Consider the following 19114-nt stretch of genomic DNA (forward strand, 5'->3'; position numbering starts at 1 on the left):
TGAAAAATTCCTGAATCTTTTCCCTCGTTCTCTATCGATTTCTCGGAAATGTAAAGATCTCGAAAAATCGTCGAATAGCACGAGAGAAATATATATATATATATATATATATATATATATATATATATATACACACACACACACACACACACACACACGCACACACACACACACACACACACACACGTATATGTACATATACGGAGAGAAATGAATAAAGTAATGACTAAAAGTCCTGCATAAGGTAGATAGAACTATGTAAATTGATCGAAGGAATTAATATTTGAAATCATGAAAATGCATAAAGTGAAACATTCGTAAGGAAACTCGTACTTGCGCTTTGAATATTTGACAATGTGGCGGACGACAATGTAGCGTTAGAAGTGACCGCTTTATTCTCCTTCGAGTATCCTTCCTCCTGGCATAATCGGTATAATTGAAGAAATGCCTCGTGCAAGTTGGAAGTTACTGTTTCTATCGCGTTTACTGCTCGTTTCCTGCGGAAACGACACTATTATGGCCCGAGACTACTTTATGTATAAAGAAGTCTCCAACGTCGTAGCGTTTTCTTGCGGTGGTCTCGAAAGTGTGTATTATTCAGATATTAATCTGAATCGATTGAAATGGCTCGTGTTTAATCGTTATTACAAGCTTCTCCCGTGTAACAGGCGATGTGAAATTCGTGAGGACATTCAACGACGTCTTTGTTCTCACGTCGATGTGGAGTCTCGGATCCGTGGATGCATCGTCGATACGTACCGTTAGGAAGCTTTTACAGAGTAACTATCGCAATTTGGGCGTATACGTGGATGCGCGATGCAGCGGTCATAATTACACCATAATATATTCCGAGGTAAAATTTGGTTCAAGGTTCTCTCTTTTTTTTTCTTTCGAAAATGCACGAATAAATTGCAGTATATGTTGTAATATATTAGTTGCATAATGTATCTGGAATTAAGAATGTGCAATACAATGTAAGAACATATAAGAGTGAAAATGCGATTAGAGGAGGGGAGAAACAGGCAAGGGTCAAGAAAGATAAAGATGTAAATGTTGAAGAAGCCAATGAAATAGCCAAGTCGAGTTGTTCATATTATTTAAAGGCTCTTTTTATTTAAAGGCTACGAAAGCTTTCTTGTTCGACGAAACGCACAAATGGCTGATTTTGGGACGAAAGTTGAAGGATATCTTGAAATTATTGAATGACGATTCCTTCGGTATAGTGACTGACATTACGATCGCCATAGAGACCGTCACCGGTTTCGATTTGTACGACGTGTACAATCCTTGCAAAGCACGCGGTGGTACCTTGAACGTGACCACTCTGGGTTACTGGACCGAAAAGTCTGGCGTGGCAATCAGACTGAGACAATCAAAGTACGAGAGAAGATCTAACTTGCACGGTATGAAGGTGAAAATTGGAGTCTTGGTAAGTGCGAAACGCACAATAATTATTACGATATGCAATGCTATTTATTATTCGGATTTATTTCTCGTAGCTACCGCGTAAGTTCTACAATTTATCCACGGAGGCTATAGTGCTGGATCAAGACATGAAGGCCAAGTACGGCCGATCCCGGTTCCTGTACACAATCTTGTTACACATGGCCGACCTCTTTAACTTTACGTAAGAATCTTCCATCTTTTGTAACAGACACGAAGGTGAAAATCTTTTCAAGCACACACGTACTTTTGCATCTCATTTTTTTTACAATGATTATGCAATTTTAACAATACAAGCATGGATATCGTGGAAGTGGATCCGAGAAAGCGGCAGGATAATTCCGCACCGATGTTCGTCGCTTTTCAAAAAAAGACGGTAGACATCTCGGCCAGTCCGATCGTGATGAAGGCGGAAAGATTGCGGTCGGGAGATATTATTGGGCCAGTGTGGCCGATGCGGTACGTGCGTAATTTCGTGATACACGATAATAAATTATATTTTGTTCGTCAAATATCTCGTTGATCAAAATGCACGAATAATTTATTTATTTATGCAGATCGTGCTTTTTATTTCGAACGATATCCTCAGCGAGCCTAAAGACGAAGCAATTTTTGCGACCGTTACACATTAAAGTGTGGTACGTGGTACTCGGCACCATGATAGGCTCCACGGCCATTCTAATAATATTGATCAGACAGCAGGAAAATGTTGACAGTCTGTCGGAGGCCTGCAGCATTTGTATTCTTTTTACAATAGGTGCCGTTTCTCAGCAAGGTACTCGCTCAGTCTCTTCAATCCTTTCTTCAATTCCTTAATTTTCTATCAACTCTTGAGTAAAAATACAAATAAAAGTGCAAGCTCTTTCACAGGTTCTGTGTTCGTTCCGGTACATTACGCGAGTCGCATAGCATTCATACACATCATGCTCTTCAGTGTACTAATCCTCAACTATTATTCGGCGAGCATCGTATCTGACAGACTGAAGAACGTAGGCGTGAAGATGAACGATTCGTTGATCAGCTTGGCGGACAGTTATCTGAAAGTGGCGGCCGAACCAACGCCATACATTCGTTCTTTTCTACAGGTACATACTTTTACATTTATGTGCATTGGGATGCAAATGATGAAATTAATTTTTTTCTAAGGAAGCTGCGATGATTATGAAGCTGAAAGATTATAAATCTTATTTTCAAAATATACCATCTTTTTTTGTTTTTATCACATTGGTATCTTTCTCTTCCCATTGCCCTTTTGCCAAAAGACACCGGAGAAGGAGATACGATACTTCAATGCGAAACGCTGGGACAAACTAGCGGAATCCAAGCGTTATCTGCCACTGGCGGAGGGTCTGGATCGCATGGCTAAGGGCGGCTTAGCCTATCACACATCGATCGAGTCCGCGTATCCGTATATCGAGAATCACTTCACTCCGCGGATGATATGCGAGCTGACGGAGGTCCATCTTTTTCGCGCGGTTCTCGCCCTTTGGGGCAGGCATAGGAGCCCGTTTACTCCGTTACTGAGAATCGGGTAAAAGAATATGCGCTTGCGATGTTTCTTAAAAATGTCCACATCTCCAAAGTACTATGCTTATAGCTATATTATACGATCAAGTCCACTTATCATTGCTATACATATCATTGTTTCTTTAAGCGAATTATCACATAAAATTATTACATTCCATATTGTAGCTTGACCAAGATGTATGACGTGGGCATACGCAGGCGACAGCTGAAATTCTGGTCGGCAAGAAAGCCGCTTTGCCCGAGAAACGTCCTTGTCGCGGAACCGCTGTCGATCCAGGAAGCTACGCCCATTTTCGTATTCATTGGTATCGCCGCTACGCTGTCTCTCGTCATCTGCATAATGGAGAACCTCGTCTTTTGGCTAGGGCCCCGGTAACGATCCATGTTAAAAGGAGTTGAAAATTCCATCATTTCATTCCATTATATTCCTCTTTTGCAGATTAATTCATTCGATATCTACTTTCCACGGAAGAAAACTGTGTTGTCCGACATTCAAGAGGGATACACCTACTTCGCCGGGCGAAATATTTTCACGCGAATGAGCAACACGTATATAATGCACATTTACACGTTAGTCCGACGCTTGTTTAATTAGATTATTCTCATCACCGATAGAGCTTGTGTGTTTATTCATCAGAGTTATTGCGCATAAGCGCAAATAATTAATCATCGTGTGCGATTTGCTGTAGCTCGACAGCGAAACCTTTTCTAGGTCTCATTTCTCGACCCGGAATGTCGTGGAACGCTAAATAAAGGATAAGACGTATGTACGATTTCAAGATATCATGTTTAATATTATATTGATGATAAAAAATTCAAAACATGTCGCAGCCGACTCGTGCAAACTTGCGTGCGAACTACATTTCTATTTCTGTTACCTCTTTAGTTTATTCGCGTGCAAGCTTGACGTTTCACAAAGTCCGCAGAACTTTTACTTTTTCCACAGCGATATGTGTAGAAATCTGAAATTAAAGCACAGTGGAACATACGTGGCACTCTTCTTAGCTTTCTCGCGATTCACTTGCAACGTTAACGCAGGAGACAGCGACTTTATTCGTGACTATTTCGTCAACAAGGCAACGCGATATGTCGTGGGATTTTCTTGCGGGGATTTTACGAGTAGGTGAAGTTTTTAAAATATCACACGCACACATACACACACACACACACATACACACTGGATTATATTCAATATTAGTATAAAAGTATAAAATTCATAAATCTTTTTTAATAAAATTTTTGTTTTTTCGCTTTTTTCATTATTTTCTATCGCAGGTGATTTTTATTTCATGAAGTCGTTAAGTAGAGCCGGTATATTCACGATTATTCGAAAACACGATTCAAGTATCAACTTACAACGATTCTTGAGCACTGATGCCTGGAGTTTGGGGGTTGTTGTAGATCTGCGTTGTCGTAACGAAAGTGCTGTGGCCATATTCGCAGAGGTAAAGAAATTTATACAGCTTTCATTCTTCATTTTTATTTATGTTTTCAATTTTCTCAAATGGTAAAATGAAATGATGAAGAAGAAGAAGAAAGGACTGATATATTTCATATTTGTCAGACATCCAAGTACCGTATGTACGACTACTCGTATCACTGGCTGGTTCTGGGATCGAAACTGAGCATGAGTGTCCCGCTCTTAAACGATAGCGCTTACAGCATGACGACTAATTTTGTGCTCGCAATAATGAACGGCAGCGGCTACGATCTTTATGACGTTTTTAATCATTGCAAGTATCGCGGAGGTACGTTAAATGTGACGAAGCTGGGCTCGTGGCGACAAGGAGAAGGTCTGATTATCACCCTGACTCAACCCCTAGTTGAGAGAAGGGCTAATATGCACGGCATGACGTTGAAGATGTCGGGCGTGGTGCGTGTCGCTGAACATTTGGCTTTTTGTACAGAAAAAAAAGAAAAAGCGTTTAACTACGTTATATTTATACTATTATTGTATGACTTAACGTTAGATACAATATAGGCCGAAGAACATGCGATTGGAGGATTATATGCACGACGCTAACACCAGGTCTTTGGACAGCATGCACAAGTTCCTATACGCGATGATCACTCACACGGCCGAGCTCTTCAATTTCAGGTATTGATATTTTTCAGATGAGTTTTTCTCTTGTATTTTCGTGGCGGTTAATACAGTTGTTCTAAAAATTTTTTTTTTCAATAAGTGTACATGCTTCGGAGATTATTTATTGGGATCGTCACAGCGTCCATGGCTTGATATTCGAGATATTACAAACGAATTACATCGACTTTGGCAGTAATCCTAGGATTATGGTATCAGAGAGATTAAATTACGCCTCCCTGATTGGCGCGGCGTGGCCAATTCGGTATCAAGACTTTGTTCTGCATTAAGAAAACAATTCGACATCGTTTAACACTGAATGAATTAATTTCTTTTCTGCAGACCTTGCTTCATGTTGCTGTCCACCACGTCGAGTAACATCAAGCTCGAGGTTTTCTTTAAGCCGTTTTCGATTTATACTTGGTATCTGAGTGCCGTATTCATCGTGTTGTTCATATGCGTAATGAGAATAATAATAAGACGAGAGGAGACGAGAGAAGCAGAAGAAACTCGAATAGAGAAATATTCCAATGCCGTAATCCTTACTATCGGCATTACCGCTCAGCAAGGTATAAATGAATATAAACAAACTTAATCTTGCTTTCGGTTTTAACCGAAGAGGATAATCTTTCTCTCTTTGTAGGCGCAAATTTCTTTCCCAAACGTATCCCGGGCCGCATCGCTTTTCTGCAGATCCTCTTGTTTAACTGGATCATGTACAATTATTATTCGGGCAGTATAGTGTCGGCTCGTTTGAGCGAACCGCTCGATATGATGGAGGATGATGTGACGGTTCTAGCGGATAGCGATCTGAAGATCGCGGCGGAAGCTGTGCCCTATCTCAACTACTTTCTATATGTACGCATGACACTGGATAGGCACTGGACTTTGTGCGCGCTAAAGTCAGCTTGTATAAACGTCCGACTTGGTGTTTTCAGAAACTCAGCGAGGAATCAACTTACTTCAGAAAGAAGCGTTGGGATCCTCTGCCGGAGTCGAAACGGTATTTGCCGCTGGAAGAAGGCATGAAGCAGGTCAGTGAGGGCACTCTGGCCTACCACACGGATCCGAATACGGCGTATCCTTACGTCGAACAGATGTTCGATCCGAGTAAGATCTGCGCATTAACGGAGATCCATCTATTCAAGCAATCCACCATGGGTATGTACGCCAGTCACAATGGTCAATTCACAGAGATGGCGAAAATTGGGTGAGCTCTCTCTCTCTCTCTCTCTCGTTTGCCGTTTTTCATTTTAGGAGCTTGCGCTCTCGTATTATAACAATTAAGCTGCGAATTCCTCTTTAGGCTATACAAGATGTTCAATACGGGGTTACGTGATCGACAGATAAAATATTGGTCGAGCAGAAAACCTCAATGTACACTCGATACATTGTCCACGAGAAGCATATCCGTATACGAGACCGCCCCGGCTTTAATTCTGCTATTTTTCGGTCTACTCGTCGGATCTATGATATGCATCGCCGAGAATATCATATACTATCGATTTATGAGGTAAGCTTTTATGTTTTAACGTGTGCTGGAGAGTTTGTATAATTTTGCTCGCAGAGAAGAAATGCTGACACGAATGAGCAGCAACGATGGTGACGGCGGAGGCAACGGTGGCAACGGTGACAGCGGTGATGGTCGTGACGATGATGGTGGCAATGGGGGCGGAGGCCGAGACAATAGCGGCGGCAACGCGGAAGAGACGGCCGGCACGAGCAAACATAATTTACCCGAATGAGAACTGTCTCGCCTTGGAAAGTAAAATATTCACGAGTGGTTCGTGTGTTATAATTGGTACATTCGTTAGTGTCTCATATCTAACATTCGTTAATGTATCGTATATTTATTTATTTATTTCATGCAAAGACAGCGCAGCACAACGCTACATTTCTCGTTAGTTTAATTTGTTGTTACAAATGTAATTTTTCCCAGCCGCTCTAATAAAATGAGTTCACTTTGCATCGCAGAACAGTCTCTCTTTCCGAAGAAACTTTCCTATGAATACTTTGGTAGAAAACGAGCGGATAATTGATAGGGAGATAGGCAAATCGATCGTAACAGATTCAGTAACTTGAATTTGGGGTAATTGAGAGTATAGAATATAGAGTCAAGCGGAAAGTAGAGAATTGCGACTACAAGAGGAAATCGCGCCGTATACGGGGTGTCTCTCGTCATTCCGGAAATTTTTTTTAACACGTCGACTATCACACGATCCGCTTACGCGTAACATTCACCCGTAGAATTCAAATGTTTTCAATTAAATAAATTCTTTATTGAAAAAGCTCGTTGAGGAATGGCAAATGGGTAGGAGAATTTAACGACGGAACTCGCGTTACTCGAGGCACCCTGTACGTGGTTTGTATCACGGTGACCGCTGTGATTATGCTGTCATGTCAATCGACCTTGTGTGGATATTATGGATGAGTTCGAACTCTGCAAATCGTTTCTACTGTCTTGGATATGAAATTATCCTGCTTTTCCATACGGAATGAAGACGAAATAGAACAGTAACGTCGACGCTCAATCTTGTAGTTGGAGTGTCATTAGTACGCCAAGAGAAAGGATGCGCCCAATGTATTTGTGCATTTTTCTCTTACAAGCGTTCATCGTCGTCGCAAACGCGCAAACCAGCCAAATCATTCGAGACTACTTCGTCTACAAGAACGTAACCAGAGTGGCAGGATTCTCTTGCGGAGACGTGGATGGTAAGTCGAGCTTCACGTATAATAGTTTTACCCCGCACATAATAGTTTTTATAATTCGCGGAGTAAAAGCATTTTGTTAAAATTTAATACTTCTCTCTATAAACAGAAGATCTCCTTACGTTAAAACTGTTGAACAATGTCGGGATATCCACGGCGATTAAACCGGCTGGATTGCAGCAGATCGATATACCGAGATATCTCGACACCGACCGAACTATGGGGGTATTTGTGGACGTACGATGTCCAAATCAGAATTATAGCGGCATTTTTGACGAAGTGAGAAAAAATATTCCGTAAAACAGAGTTTTTCTCTCTGAAAATTGAATAAAAAGATGAATCTGTCTATCTCTCTCTCTGTGTGTGTGTAGGGTTCAGCCCATCGCATGTACGATTATTCGTATTCCTGGCTGATGTTCGGAAATAATTTGAGCCACAGTTTAGAGAGTTTGAACGACAGTAGCTTTAGCATCGTCACAGATTTTGTAATCTTGTTATCGAACGAAACTGATTACGTTCTCTACGACGTATACAATCTTTGTAAAATACGCGGTGGAGTGCTCAACGTTACATGGCTCGGGAGTTGGCAAGAGGACGACGGGCTCGCAATCAATCTGACCGATTCGAGGATCAACAGACGACGAAATTACAATAGATTGCGAGCCAAGGCGGCCGGAATCGTAAGTCGTATCTTGGAGAGAGAAAAAACGTATTTTAATTACTACATAGACTATAGACGATATTCGTGCTATTAGGTGTTGAACAGACCAGAGCACGTGAGTTTGATAGATTATTTGGAGGGCGACAGTCTTGAGGTCATGGATAATTGGCCGAAATTCGGACACACCATTCTCTCGCATGTCGCCAATATGTACAATTTCACGTAATTCATCACGACACATTTAAATATTTTCACGAGTATACTATACTATAATATGTATATGACGATTGCTCAATGAACATTTTTGCGTGCAGCATGGACCTTATTGAGATCAATCACTGGGAAAAGAATGACAGTAATGGTCCCGTGATGGGCACCTTAAAGAGGGGCGAAGCTGATTTGGGCTATTATCCGTCCATCCTGTCGATCGAGAGATATGCCGACGCGCGTGTCATTTTTCCACAATGGCCCTCGCGGTAAGCAATGAAGAAAATTTATACACGATCATTCTGTTCATATAGAATACACCGAGGCAATGGTAATGTTGTAAGATCTCTTGTTTAACACGCGAATAATTTGTCATTTAGTACCTGTTTCATGTTTCGTACCATACCGGCGATGAAGATGAAACCCTGGATAATACTGAAGCCGTTCGCGGCGGACACGTGGTACATGATCGTCGTGATGATGGTGATTACAATTATTATCTTGTCCTGCATACTGAAACTAGAACGCGCCGACGATTATGGTTGCAGCATTTCGGCGTTGATTACTGTGGCTGCATTGTGTCAACAAGGTGTGTACTTATTGTTAGAATTGACTTACAGCGAAACTTACTTATATTGTATTCTTTTGCTCTTCTTATAATATCGATTAGGTTTCCCTTCTCTCACTGACCAATCGGCTAGTCGAATTGCCTTCATTCAGATCACGGTATTCGGGCTGTTGGTATATAATTATTATTCGGCGGCGATAGTGTCGGCCAGATTGAATGAGCCTCTTCAAAAGATGAATGACTCGCTATATTCGCTGGCGCACAGTAAGATGCAGATGGCGGCCGAGAAAAATATCTTCTTCAATTTTTTGTTGCGGGTAAAAGCAACTTTGCCTTTTCAAAATAGCAATGCAATATTTGTAATCATTCTGACTCATTCTGACGCTTCTATTTTACCAGAATAAAAGACCAGACGTACAATATTTCAAGTACTTTTGGGACGCTGTACCAGAAGAAAAGAAATTTATCACGCTCGAAGATGGCGTGCAGGCAATAAAGAAAGGAGGCTTCGCCTATCACGCGGATCCGGACGACATCTATCCACTTATCGAACAAGAATTCGACAAGCAGATGATATGTCAGCTAACAGAGGTTCACCTCTTGCAGCCTTCCGAGTTGGGCCTGTGGTCCAATCATAAAAGTCACTTTCACGAAATTTGTAAAAGAGCGTGAGTACATCGCAACATGTTAAATGTTTTTTTTTCTTAAAAACAAAAATTAGAGCAAGATTATTTACTTTAGATTTCTGAAGATATCCACTTCGGGAATACGGCGACGAGAGATACGCCGTCGATCGGCAAGAAGGCCTTATTGCCCGAGTGACGAGATCTTCGTTTCCAGTGTGACCATTTACGAAGCGGCACCAATCTTGTTTCTTTTGCTCTTTGGCATGATTTTTTCATTCGCCGTATTAGGTATCGAGCACATTATCTTCTACATGATAAATTCGAAACGAATATCAGTAATTACACCAGATACTAAACTAAACACTAAACAGCATATTAAATCAGACGTTAAAAAAGGCATTAAAATCAATAAGAAAAATAAGGTATCACTAAAAGATCCACCTGGAAATAACGTTATTCTGGTACTCCCAGAAGCGAGTCGTCTCTTCGAACAAGTGTTAATGTCGAAACGATATCAGAATAGGTAAAAAAACATTACCCAGTTTGGGCCACGAGTGAATAGTCATGAGTCGTATATTAATCGATAAAGAGGCGTTCATTAAATACGAAACAAAAAGTTTTAATTGTGAAATTAAAGACTGCCGAACGTACGGACATTATTTATTTTCAGCTTCCAGATAAAGTTCCGAAAGCGGAATATCTCTGATTTGGCTGATTTCCTAAATATTTATTTTATACATAGCAAATAAGATTCCTAAATGGATTTTTGGCGCAAATGCTCCCTTTGTTCCTCTCACATCTCAAAAGAAAAAAAAGTTTCTTTTAATTATTTCAAAAAATATTCATTTGACGAAAAGTTGTTAAACAAAAAATAAAGCTCATGAAAAATTCTACAAATAAGGTCCTATACATATTTTATCCAACTCCAATACTTTAGTCGTTATACAAGTTGGAAAAACAACACATTTATAGCAAACTTTGGATAGCTCTCTAGCACTCGGGATTCATTTTACAAGGTTGTGCCTGTAGGACTTTTTAATCTTCTTGCGATGCCCTACAAATCTAGCCATGTCTCAATGTTGTTCAGCGATGGCCCAAAATCCATAAGAAACTGAGCAATGTTTTTTTTTTAAGAATAACAACAAGATTCTCTATTTTTATGTAAATTATTTATCAGATCATTACTACATATACGTAATGCAAATGAATGCATTTAAATAAAGTACAAATGTCTTCGCGAACCCCCCCCCCTCCTGTCTAAATTCCGATACAGTACGCGTAAGTAAAATAAACTAGTGGATCGAATACTATTATGTCGCGTTTTGCACGCGCCGAAATATGACATAAATTACGTATGAAAAAATCTCACATCACGACGGAAAGTAATTATTTTTTCTTCTTGGATTTCTTGTCAACGGTTACCGGCGCTGTTCCAGTAAGATCTGACAAACGCTGTTTCATTTTCAACAATATCTCAACCTGTGGCTTCCACACACTTCCATCTTCCTTGGCCTTTAATTCTCGCACAAGATTTCCCTGAAATTGCGTCGTAATTTGACAAATTAAACGCTAAATTATTAAGAAAAAAACTATCTTGCGACATAAAATACCTGTTTCGCGATAGCCGATTCTAATGCCGCTACGTCTGTTAAAGCATCCCCATTTTGTTCGGGCACATGCATTGGTTCAGCCTTCTTATTTTTCGCGGGTGATTTTTTCGTAGGAGTGTTCACATTGCCTTTGAGATCAACTAGTTTCTTTTTTAGATCTAATAAAATTTCTACCTGCGGTTGCCAAACGTTCTTGTCGTGTTTAGCTTTTAATTCTCTTACCAAATTGCCCTAGAGAAAATACATAAAATGTGCAAGGACATGATTATCATGACATGAGGAGAAAAAAAAGTAGGCTCTACTAACTTGCTTCGTAATAGCTGCTTCTAACGATGCAATACTTTCGTCGGAGCTTTTGTTTATTACTTCGCCATTAGTCTCCTGCTGTCCAGCATATTTTTTGCGTAACATTTCTATCTTTTGATCTTCGATCTTAGTGAACAGCGGACTGGGCTTGCCGATTTTGTGCCAAGTAGGTAACATGTTTGTTATCTTTTCGGGAATATAGCCATAATTTTTGTTACTCAAACCTAGTTGAGATCTCAATTGTTTGGCTACATTGGGCATAAAAGGAGCCAAAAGAGCGGACAGAAGACAAGCTAAGTTACAGCAAATTGCAACAACAGTACCAGCCTTTTTCCTGTTGGTTTTAAATAAAATAAATTTACTCAAAAGAGAATGATGAATTGTTGAGAAAACGATTAAAACAAAATAAAGTGATTATACTTGTCATCGTCGTTTCCTTTGATTTTTACCCATGGCTGCTGGAATTGCATGTACTGATTGCCGTGTTTCGAAATCGCCAATATATGTCTCAAGCCATCTCTCAATTTGGCTTGTTCCATCGCGTTTATGTAAGACGACAGTTCACGTTGTGCCAACGCTAATACTGTCCAATCAGCCTCTTCCGCTTCTAACGGTGGTACGTTAGAATCGAAGAACTTTTCACAGAATACTAGAGCTCTACTCATAACAAGTTTTTGGGACTGTTAATATAACAAATTATCGTTAAATTAATTGATGACTTATAAAGAAGTACAACTACAAACCTGTTGACAAAATTGCCAAGATTATTTAGTAACTCGCTATTGTTCTTCGTAGCTAAATCCACCCAATTAAAAGTGGAATCTTGAGTCTCGGGCCTAATATAGGCTAAATAAAATCGCCACACATCAGCTGGAATGCCGGTATCTCTAGCATCGGTTCCAAATACTCCGATACCTCTAGACTTGGAGAATTTTTTATCTTCATAATTTAAATATTCTGAAATATTCCGAAATAAATCTATTAAATATATTAAATCAATAGAAAGATAAAAAATGTATAAACAAACTAAAAAAGTGAATAAACACGATAAAGTAGAGATTCACAAAAGAAAAATGTAAAAAAAAAAATAAAAATTCTTTATAGAATAAAGGAATAAATATGTACGACATAAAAAATAAGATACAAAAACAGTCATAAAATAAATGCATCCAAGAGATTTGCATTCTTTGGATATCGTACCAGTAGCCAGTATATTTCTCGTCAATGTGTAATTTTGATTAACCGCTAATAAACAAGCGGGAAACATTATCGCGTGGAACGGAACGTTATCCTTTGCCATAAACTGGCACAAATCAACTTTCGTATCCTGAGGAGGTTGCCACCATTTTTTATATTCTTTGGTATACCTCTTTGTAATACTGATATATCCGAAAGGGGCGTCAAACCAGACGTAAAACACCTTATTTTCGAAACCCTCTACCGGAACCGGTATACCCCATTTCAAATCTCTAGTTATGCAACGTGGCTTAAGACCATCGCGTAACCACGTTTTTGAAACGACTTTTGCGACGTTGGACCATCCTTTGTATACAGTAGCGGAATATTCTTTCAGTTTTTCTTCCAGCTGCAACACGAAGAGTTATAATCTGTACTTCTCTCTTTGAAAACAAATCAATGGATTATATCACAATATGAATCTTACCTTGGGTAAATCCAGGAAGAACTGTACCGAATTTTTCACGACTGGTCTAGTGTTACAGATCTTACATCGAGGATTTATTAACTCGACCGCGTTCACGAGATGACCGCAACCGTCGCACTGGTCACCGCGCGCATCCTCGTACTTGCATCCGGGACATGTGCCCTCCACAAATCTATCTGCGAGAAATCGATCGCAGAACTCACAATGGAGTTGTTCCACAGTCTCGGTCAATACGTAGCCTTGCGATTTAATTTTTAAGAAGAACGCTTGAACAATTCTGAAAGAAATTGTAATAAAAATGAACATAAATAAAATAAAGAAATAAAAAAACAATGAAAATGGAGGAAGAAATAAAAAAAGAATGAAAATAGAAGTCGCAAGCTTACTCTGTTTGCTCGGGTGTAGTAGTCCGGCCGAAATAGTCGAATCCGATGCCGAACCAGCGATAAACATCGTTGTGGATGTCGAAGAATTTATCGCAAATAGCCTGAGGAGTAGTTTTCTCTTGCAGAGCTTTTGCTTCAGTTGCAGTGCCATACTCGTCGGTTCCACTTAAAATTAAATTGTTTTAATTGCAACGTTGCTTTTCTTATATAAAAGTTGCAGAAAAAGAAAAGATAACTACCTTATGTAGAGTGTGTTGTAATTTCTTTGTCTGCAATACCTGTGCACGAGTCAAGAATCAATATATTAGTTACATATTAATATTTAAATATGTGTGTGTGTGTGTGTGTGTGTGTGTGTGTGTGTGTGTGTGTTATATAAACCTTGCAAAGATATCAGCCGAAAGAACGCAGCCGATAATATTTCCTAGGTGCGGAACATTATTAACATAAGGCAGAGCCGATGTTATCAATATATTTCGTTCACCTTTTTTAGGCAGTCTAAAAAAAAGAATAAAACTAGATTAATAAATTCTTATATAATTATATAACTTTAAATTTATTCAACTTACATAGGATATGAACTTTCCTTAACTTCCAGATAATGTTCAGAGGTCCAACTTTTTGCCACATTACAAAGTTCTTCTTGATTAACGATCTCTACTTCTTTTTCCTTTGTTGGGCTAATCTAAAATTCATTTAGATCCTTATATATGTTGAAGATGCTCACTGTTCATATGTGGAATGTTTATTGAAAGATATTTAAACTACTTACATCAGCAGATACTGATTCATGAACTTGGGAACTTGAGACTGAGTTGACAGGAAACCAAGAAGCAACCTCGATGCTTGCGATAGCCTTTCCACCTCTCTCAAATTTAAACATTTTAGTAGACTCCTGTATATGCAAAATATATTAATAATACATGTCAAACCCAAATTTATAAGATACTATTACAATATAATTTTACCTCAATTGACTGCTGGATAACTGACTGATTATAAATATTAGTTAACCAGCTGTTGACATTTGGCAAATTCTGAGTAATATCATTTGCCATATCTATATCTGTAACCAATATGGTGCTCCAGAGACTTACCCAAATAGAAATATCTGCTGGTGATAAATTACTACATTTCTAAAAAAAAAAAACAAAAAAGATCAAGAAATGAAAGATAATAAAAGGAACAATTGAGTAATAAAATGATCTTATTGATATTTACTTCAATTAAGTACTTTTTGTCTTTCAGTTCATTATTGAGATCTTGTAGAAAAGACCACAAGCGTGATTTCTGGGATGTCTTAGCGTGACTTAATATGGTTGGCTGTGAAAAATATATTAGACTTAAATATATTTTAAAGAACCTTTGTCTTATATATTATCAAAAATTAATAATTTTCTATTTAGTTCACTAATATAATTATAAAAAAAAACTAGATTAGATTTAACTGCAAACAAAAGACAAGGTTGTAGCAACAGAACTGATTCAATATGTAATCAAAATGATACCTGTAATTGAGAAATTTCCCATTCCAACCATCTATCATTGGAAACTTCCAAATCTTTAGGTTCAGGCAACAGCAAGCGTAATGCTGCAGAGACACTGAACAGAGACAATCCTGAGGGTGTAGTCAGGGTTGGTAAACGACCCAGGACAGCATCTACATGTAATATGTCATATGTATTAATTAAATCTTGTAAAAGGTAAATTCAACTCAGTGGAATAGAAAAATTGAAGATATAAATACTAGTGTTATCTAATGTAAACATTAAAAAAAAAAAAAAAGTGAAGTTGATCGATTTGACTGATAAAAGGCTTGATAAGAAGATAACGTTCGCAAAGGGCAAAATCGTGTATAATCTAGTCTCGTAAATATTTCCTTTTAAGAATTTATACGTGAGGGACGAACAGGAAGAGGTTAATGGACTCACCACGAGGCTTCAGAATCTTAACAGTGACGGCTTCCTGAGCCAATTTAGCTGCGATGATCAGTTTCAGCGCGTTTGGATTGCCCTCGTTCGTGGAAACGATCATCATCGTCGTCAAATAAATTAATAAATACGTCAATAAATTAAGGAAATATGCTAGCACACAACCACGAGAGACATGTGAGCGACAGGAGACAACGGGGAGCCAGATGCCAGATTTTCACGCGCGAGGATTGCGTCAGACTTCGCCTCTTTCCTATTGGACATGGACACGCGGAGCAGAGGCACATAGACAAAGCTTTAAAAAAAAATCGTCGTCAGAGATCAAACGCTAGTGGAGTCAGCGAGAAGAGTAAAGTGTTGTTTGATGCCAATTAATGGAAAACTCTTCATTTGTCTCAATAAGAATGAAGATAAAATCAATAAAAAAAAATGTATTTATATATAAGTACATTCTCGTTCTAACTATCGAAAACAATGTGTTATAGAATAATTAAATAATAGTTTAAAAAATTCAAGGTATGTTAGATTAATAGAGTAATCCAATCAGCAAACAATAATTTTTAAAATATTTAAAAAACATTATAATAAATATTTACAAAATTTTAAAAACATTGCTGATTGGGAATATCTGTAAATAACAATATAAATATACAATAAATAAAAATACACAGTAATATTTAGAAATATTCATATATTTTTTTATGTTATACAGGTTCATAAAAGGTAATAAAGATATGTAGTAGTTATGAACCTGTATTTTTATCTTCTCTATTGAATCTTATCTATTGAAATTCAATCTTATTAATTATAATTATTCCATTTTTAATTTTTTCATTAGGATTTTAATTTTATTTTGATCTAATTTTAACTCGAGTTAGAGGAGCGACACATGTGAGAACAATTGATTTGTAGTAGATGGATTCAACTTCGATCATTATGTACGGTTTAAGTTTACATACCGTTCTGCTTTTTAATATCATAAAATAATCTTATCTAATGTAAAACTTAGAAAAAGAGATTATCTTAAAAGATTTGCAATTTTTATTATTGAATTAAAATTATAAAAATAATTCAATAAATTAAAATTACACATCCTGATACACAATAGTAATAATTATTTTTTTAGAGTTTTGCTCTAGTTTTTTTTTAATTTATTTTATATTAGTAAAAAGTAAATGGCTTACCATAAATGGTGAACATTTTATTTGGTATTCATTTTTCAATATGTACATACATATATCAATATGAACATTTTTATCTATTTTTTATTAGATAAATTAACACGTTGACTGCCATGGTAACAGTAATGTCTGTTAATGATAGTCTGTCCTCTCTGCGACTAATATGTAAATTTCCAGTGATGCTTCGACGATCACTAGCAATAAAATTTTTAACTCTTATAAAATATAAAAAGCCATTTAATATAAAATCTCAAGTGATATAAGTTTCATAACAATATCAAACAAAAAATATATTTTCAACATATTAGTTCTATAATACATCTTTTTGTAAGCATTTATGTTATCACTAGACAATGTCATATTTTGTCATGTTTTTATTTCATTATCATGAAAATTCTACTGTTACTTGTAGAAAACAGATCTCACTGGGCAGGCAACGTGTTAAAGAATATTAGTCACGTGATGAAATTATAAAAATACGCAACAGGAAAGTTATCGCTTTTTGTGTTAATAGAATAAATAAATTCTGTTATTTTATGAACTATTGAGGGTGCAAACAAGATTTTGCACTCCGTTGACGTTGATTATATTACGTGTCCTTCCTAGCCTTAAGAATCGTCACTATCTCGTCCAGTAAATTATTCCTCGTCTCTCTTTGTTCCTGAGCCTTTTGCCTCTGTTCCTCTACACGTGCGTAAGCCTCCTTCTGCATATCCCGCATCTCCATACATACTTGCAAGACTCCATTTTGCATGTAATTGGAATTTTTACTTTTGCTATCCATTTTGGTAATTAAATTTCTCAATAAACGTTGACAGCTTTGCAGATTTTCAATTATCTTCACGTTCTGTGCTTCTAATCTAGCATTATGTTGAAGAGTGGCATTATTCATGTCAGAACCACTGAGCAAATTGTTTCCTTTCTGTGTCGCCTTTTCAACGGATCTTTAAAAAATATTTCTGAATCAATTTAGTAATTGATGAATAAACCTTTGTCTAATTTGGACAAATTATAACTCACCCTGTTTTTTGATCTTCGTCACCATTTATGTCTGTGTCATACAAATCGTTTGAAAAGATTTCATCCAGGTCCCTGTAATCACACTTAACATGTAACAAGATAGCGTTAACTTGTAAAACTTTTCTAAGAAGCAAACTCACTGTTCATAACTGCAAATGTATTTTCCCCTTCCATTCCTCCTGTTGTGTATCATCATGTTTTTGTAAGCACGTTTAAGTGTCTTATATCTGTTTTCTACTTGCAGAGGTGATACATTAAAGCCATTGTCTGCTAAATTCATGGCTATTTCCTGATATGCCTTCTTCATGTTTTTCAGCTTTCGATTCCTCACCAATTCCTTCTTCTCTTTGTACTCCTTCAGGAAGATCTTGGTCGAGGCGTCGCACCAAGGAAAAATTGTGTTCCCACCTTTACTCGTTGTCGGCGTATTGAACTTGTCCTCTTTGGAATCCTTCTCTACTGTTTTCTCACCTTCGGAATCATTCTCAGCCATCTCCCATGGAACAACATCGATGTATATATCTTTACCATTAACGTTGAAACACATTTGCTCTGCTTTTTCGTCGATCTCTGATATATGAAGTTGAAAAACCACGTTCTCCTCTGTAAATATGCAGCTATTGACGATACAGTTTTACATTGACTTTGCCTATCGCTCATAGGCAATTGTATGGGACGAAAGGAACAGGGAGGAAGACTGTTTGGCAATAAAATATATAATAGAATCAATGAGATCATTACCATTACCTTCGCATGTGATCGTAACAAACCCGTTACTGTCTATTATCACCTTGCCCTCCTCGTTGCGATTAAACCAGCCTTTCATCTTTGTTGAGGAGACGCCGCCGCGCCGCCGAGAAATCGTTGACTGTGCAGTAATCCTAAGGCTCGCGCGCTCGCTCCCGACCCGACCACGGTCGGCGAGCGTACACTTTTCTTCGCTTCAATCCCAACCGAATCGGTCTGGACCTTTCCACGCCGCACGACGCGGTATCTTATTTTCGCGCTTTATTCCAGTGCACCTTTTGCACCTCCGATATTTCGGCTGCAGAAAGTGTAAGAAGGTGCAGCGGTTGCAAATATATATGTACGATTCGCAGGGTACGACTACGCCGCGCGCGTTAACGGGAACGTACGTGTACCGTGTACTCCACAACGAGGAAATGGAAAGCGTCGAGAAGGAGAGTGCGCGGGGA

General features: G+C 38.1%; 4 protein-coding genes across 9 annotated transcripts; 2 read left to right on the forward strand and 2 right to left on the reverse strand.

Moving 5' to 3' along the window:
• Positions 1 to 74: 74 nt before the first annotated feature.
• On the forward strand, positions 75 to 10714 carry LOC105207705. The gene is made up of 28 exons (XM_039457093.1): positions 75 to 586; positions 669 to 853; positions 1121 to 1429; positions 1500 to 1627; positions 1741 to 1902; positions 2001 to 2218; positions 2314 to 2528; positions 2706 to 2974; positions 3136 to 3342; positions 3857 to 4089; positions 4246 to 4415; positions 4535 to 4843; positions 4941 to 5068; positions 5154 to 5315; positions 5393 to 5619; positions 5694 to 5908; positions 5989 to 6260; positions 6357 to 6563; positions 6618 to 6762; positions 7561 to 7762; positions 7869 to 8038; positions 8131 to 8439; positions 8515 to 8642; positions 8735 to 8896; positions 9008 to 9216; positions 9298 to 9512; positions 9595 to 9863; positions 9937 to 10714. The coding sequence occupies exons 1-28, from the start codon at positions 445 to 447 to the stop codon at positions 10346 to 10348; spliced, it is 5979 nt and encodes a 1992-aa protein (XP_039313027.1). The 5' UTR covers positions 75 to 444; the 3' UTR covers positions 10349 to 10714.
• On the forward strand, positions 3592 to 7023 carry LOC105207706 (ionotropic receptor 75a). 5 transcript variants are annotated; one of them, XM_026134021.2, is made up of 11 exons: positions 3597 to 3733; positions 3857 to 4089; positions 4246 to 4415; positions 4535 to 4843; positions 4941 to 5068; positions 5154 to 5315; positions 5393 to 5619; positions 5694 to 5908; positions 5989 to 6260; positions 6357 to 6563; positions 6618 to 7023. In XM_026134021.2, the coding sequence occupies exons 2-11, from the start codon at positions 3921 to 3923 to the stop codon at positions 6793 to 6795; spliced, it is 2037 nt and encodes a 678-aa protein (XP_025989806.1). In that variant the 5' UTR covers positions 3597 to 3733; positions 3857 to 3920; the 3' UTR covers positions 6796 to 7023. The 5 variants fall into 5 exon arrangements, 4 of the variants coding, with proteins under 4 accessions (XP_011175603.2, XP_025989808.1, XP_025989806.1 ...); XM_039457457.1 differs by having other exon boundaries at positions 3917 to 4089; XR_005576322.1 differs by having other exon boundaries at positions 3592 to 4089; positions 5989 to 6211; positions 6618 to 6834.
• A 254-nt stretch (positions 10715 to 10968) lies between the features above and the next one.
• On the reverse strand, positions 10969 to 16097 carry LOC105207708 (methionine--tRNA ligase, cytoplasmic). Its single transcript, XM_011177304.3, has 16 exons — positions 15718 to 16097; positions 15295 to 15446; positions 15008 to 15109; positions 14755 to 14922; positions 14559 to 14681; positions 14356 to 14471; positions 14168 to 14284; positions 14026 to 14064; positions 13787 to 13951; positions 13401 to 13677; positions 12938 to 13322; positions 12481 to 12694; positions 12158 to 12394; positions 11738 to 12071; positions 11432 to 11662; positions 10969 to 11357 (listed from the first exon to the last, which is right to left on the reverse strand). The coding sequence occupies exons 1-16, from the start codon at positions 15821 to 15823 to the stop codon at positions 11208 to 11210; spliced, it is 2916 nt and encodes a 971-aa protein (XP_011175606.1). The 5' UTR covers positions 15824 to 16097; the 3' UTR covers positions 10969 to 11207.
• An 800-nt stretch (positions 16098 to 16897) lies between these two features.
• Positions 16898 to 19098, reverse strand: LOC105207709. Of its 2 annotated transcripts, none has more exons than XM_011177307.3 (4): positions 18666 to 19098; positions 18059 to 18521; positions 17919 to 17990; positions 16898 to 17842 (listed from the first exon to the last, which is right to left on the reverse strand). In XM_011177307.3, exons 1-4 carry the CDS (start codon positions 18742 to 18744, stop codon positions 17488 to 17490), a joined length of 969 nt encoding a protein of 322 aa, XP_011175609.1. In that variant the 5' UTR covers positions 18745 to 19098; the 3' UTR covers positions 16898 to 17487. The 2 variants fall into 2 exon arrangements, with proteins under 2 accessions (XP_011175609.1, XP_011175607.1); XM_011177305.3 differs by having other exon boundaries at positions 18660 to 19069.
• Positions 19099 to 19114: the final 16 nt, after the last annotated feature.

Source organism: Solenopsis invicta, chromosome 14, assembly GCF_016802725.1.
Source record: "Solenopsis invicta isolate M01_SB chromosome 14, UNIL_Sinv_3.0, whole genome shotgun sequence".
Lineage (NCBI taxonomy): Eukaryota > Metazoa > Arthropoda > Insecta > Hymenoptera > Formicidae > Solenopsis > Solenopsis invicta.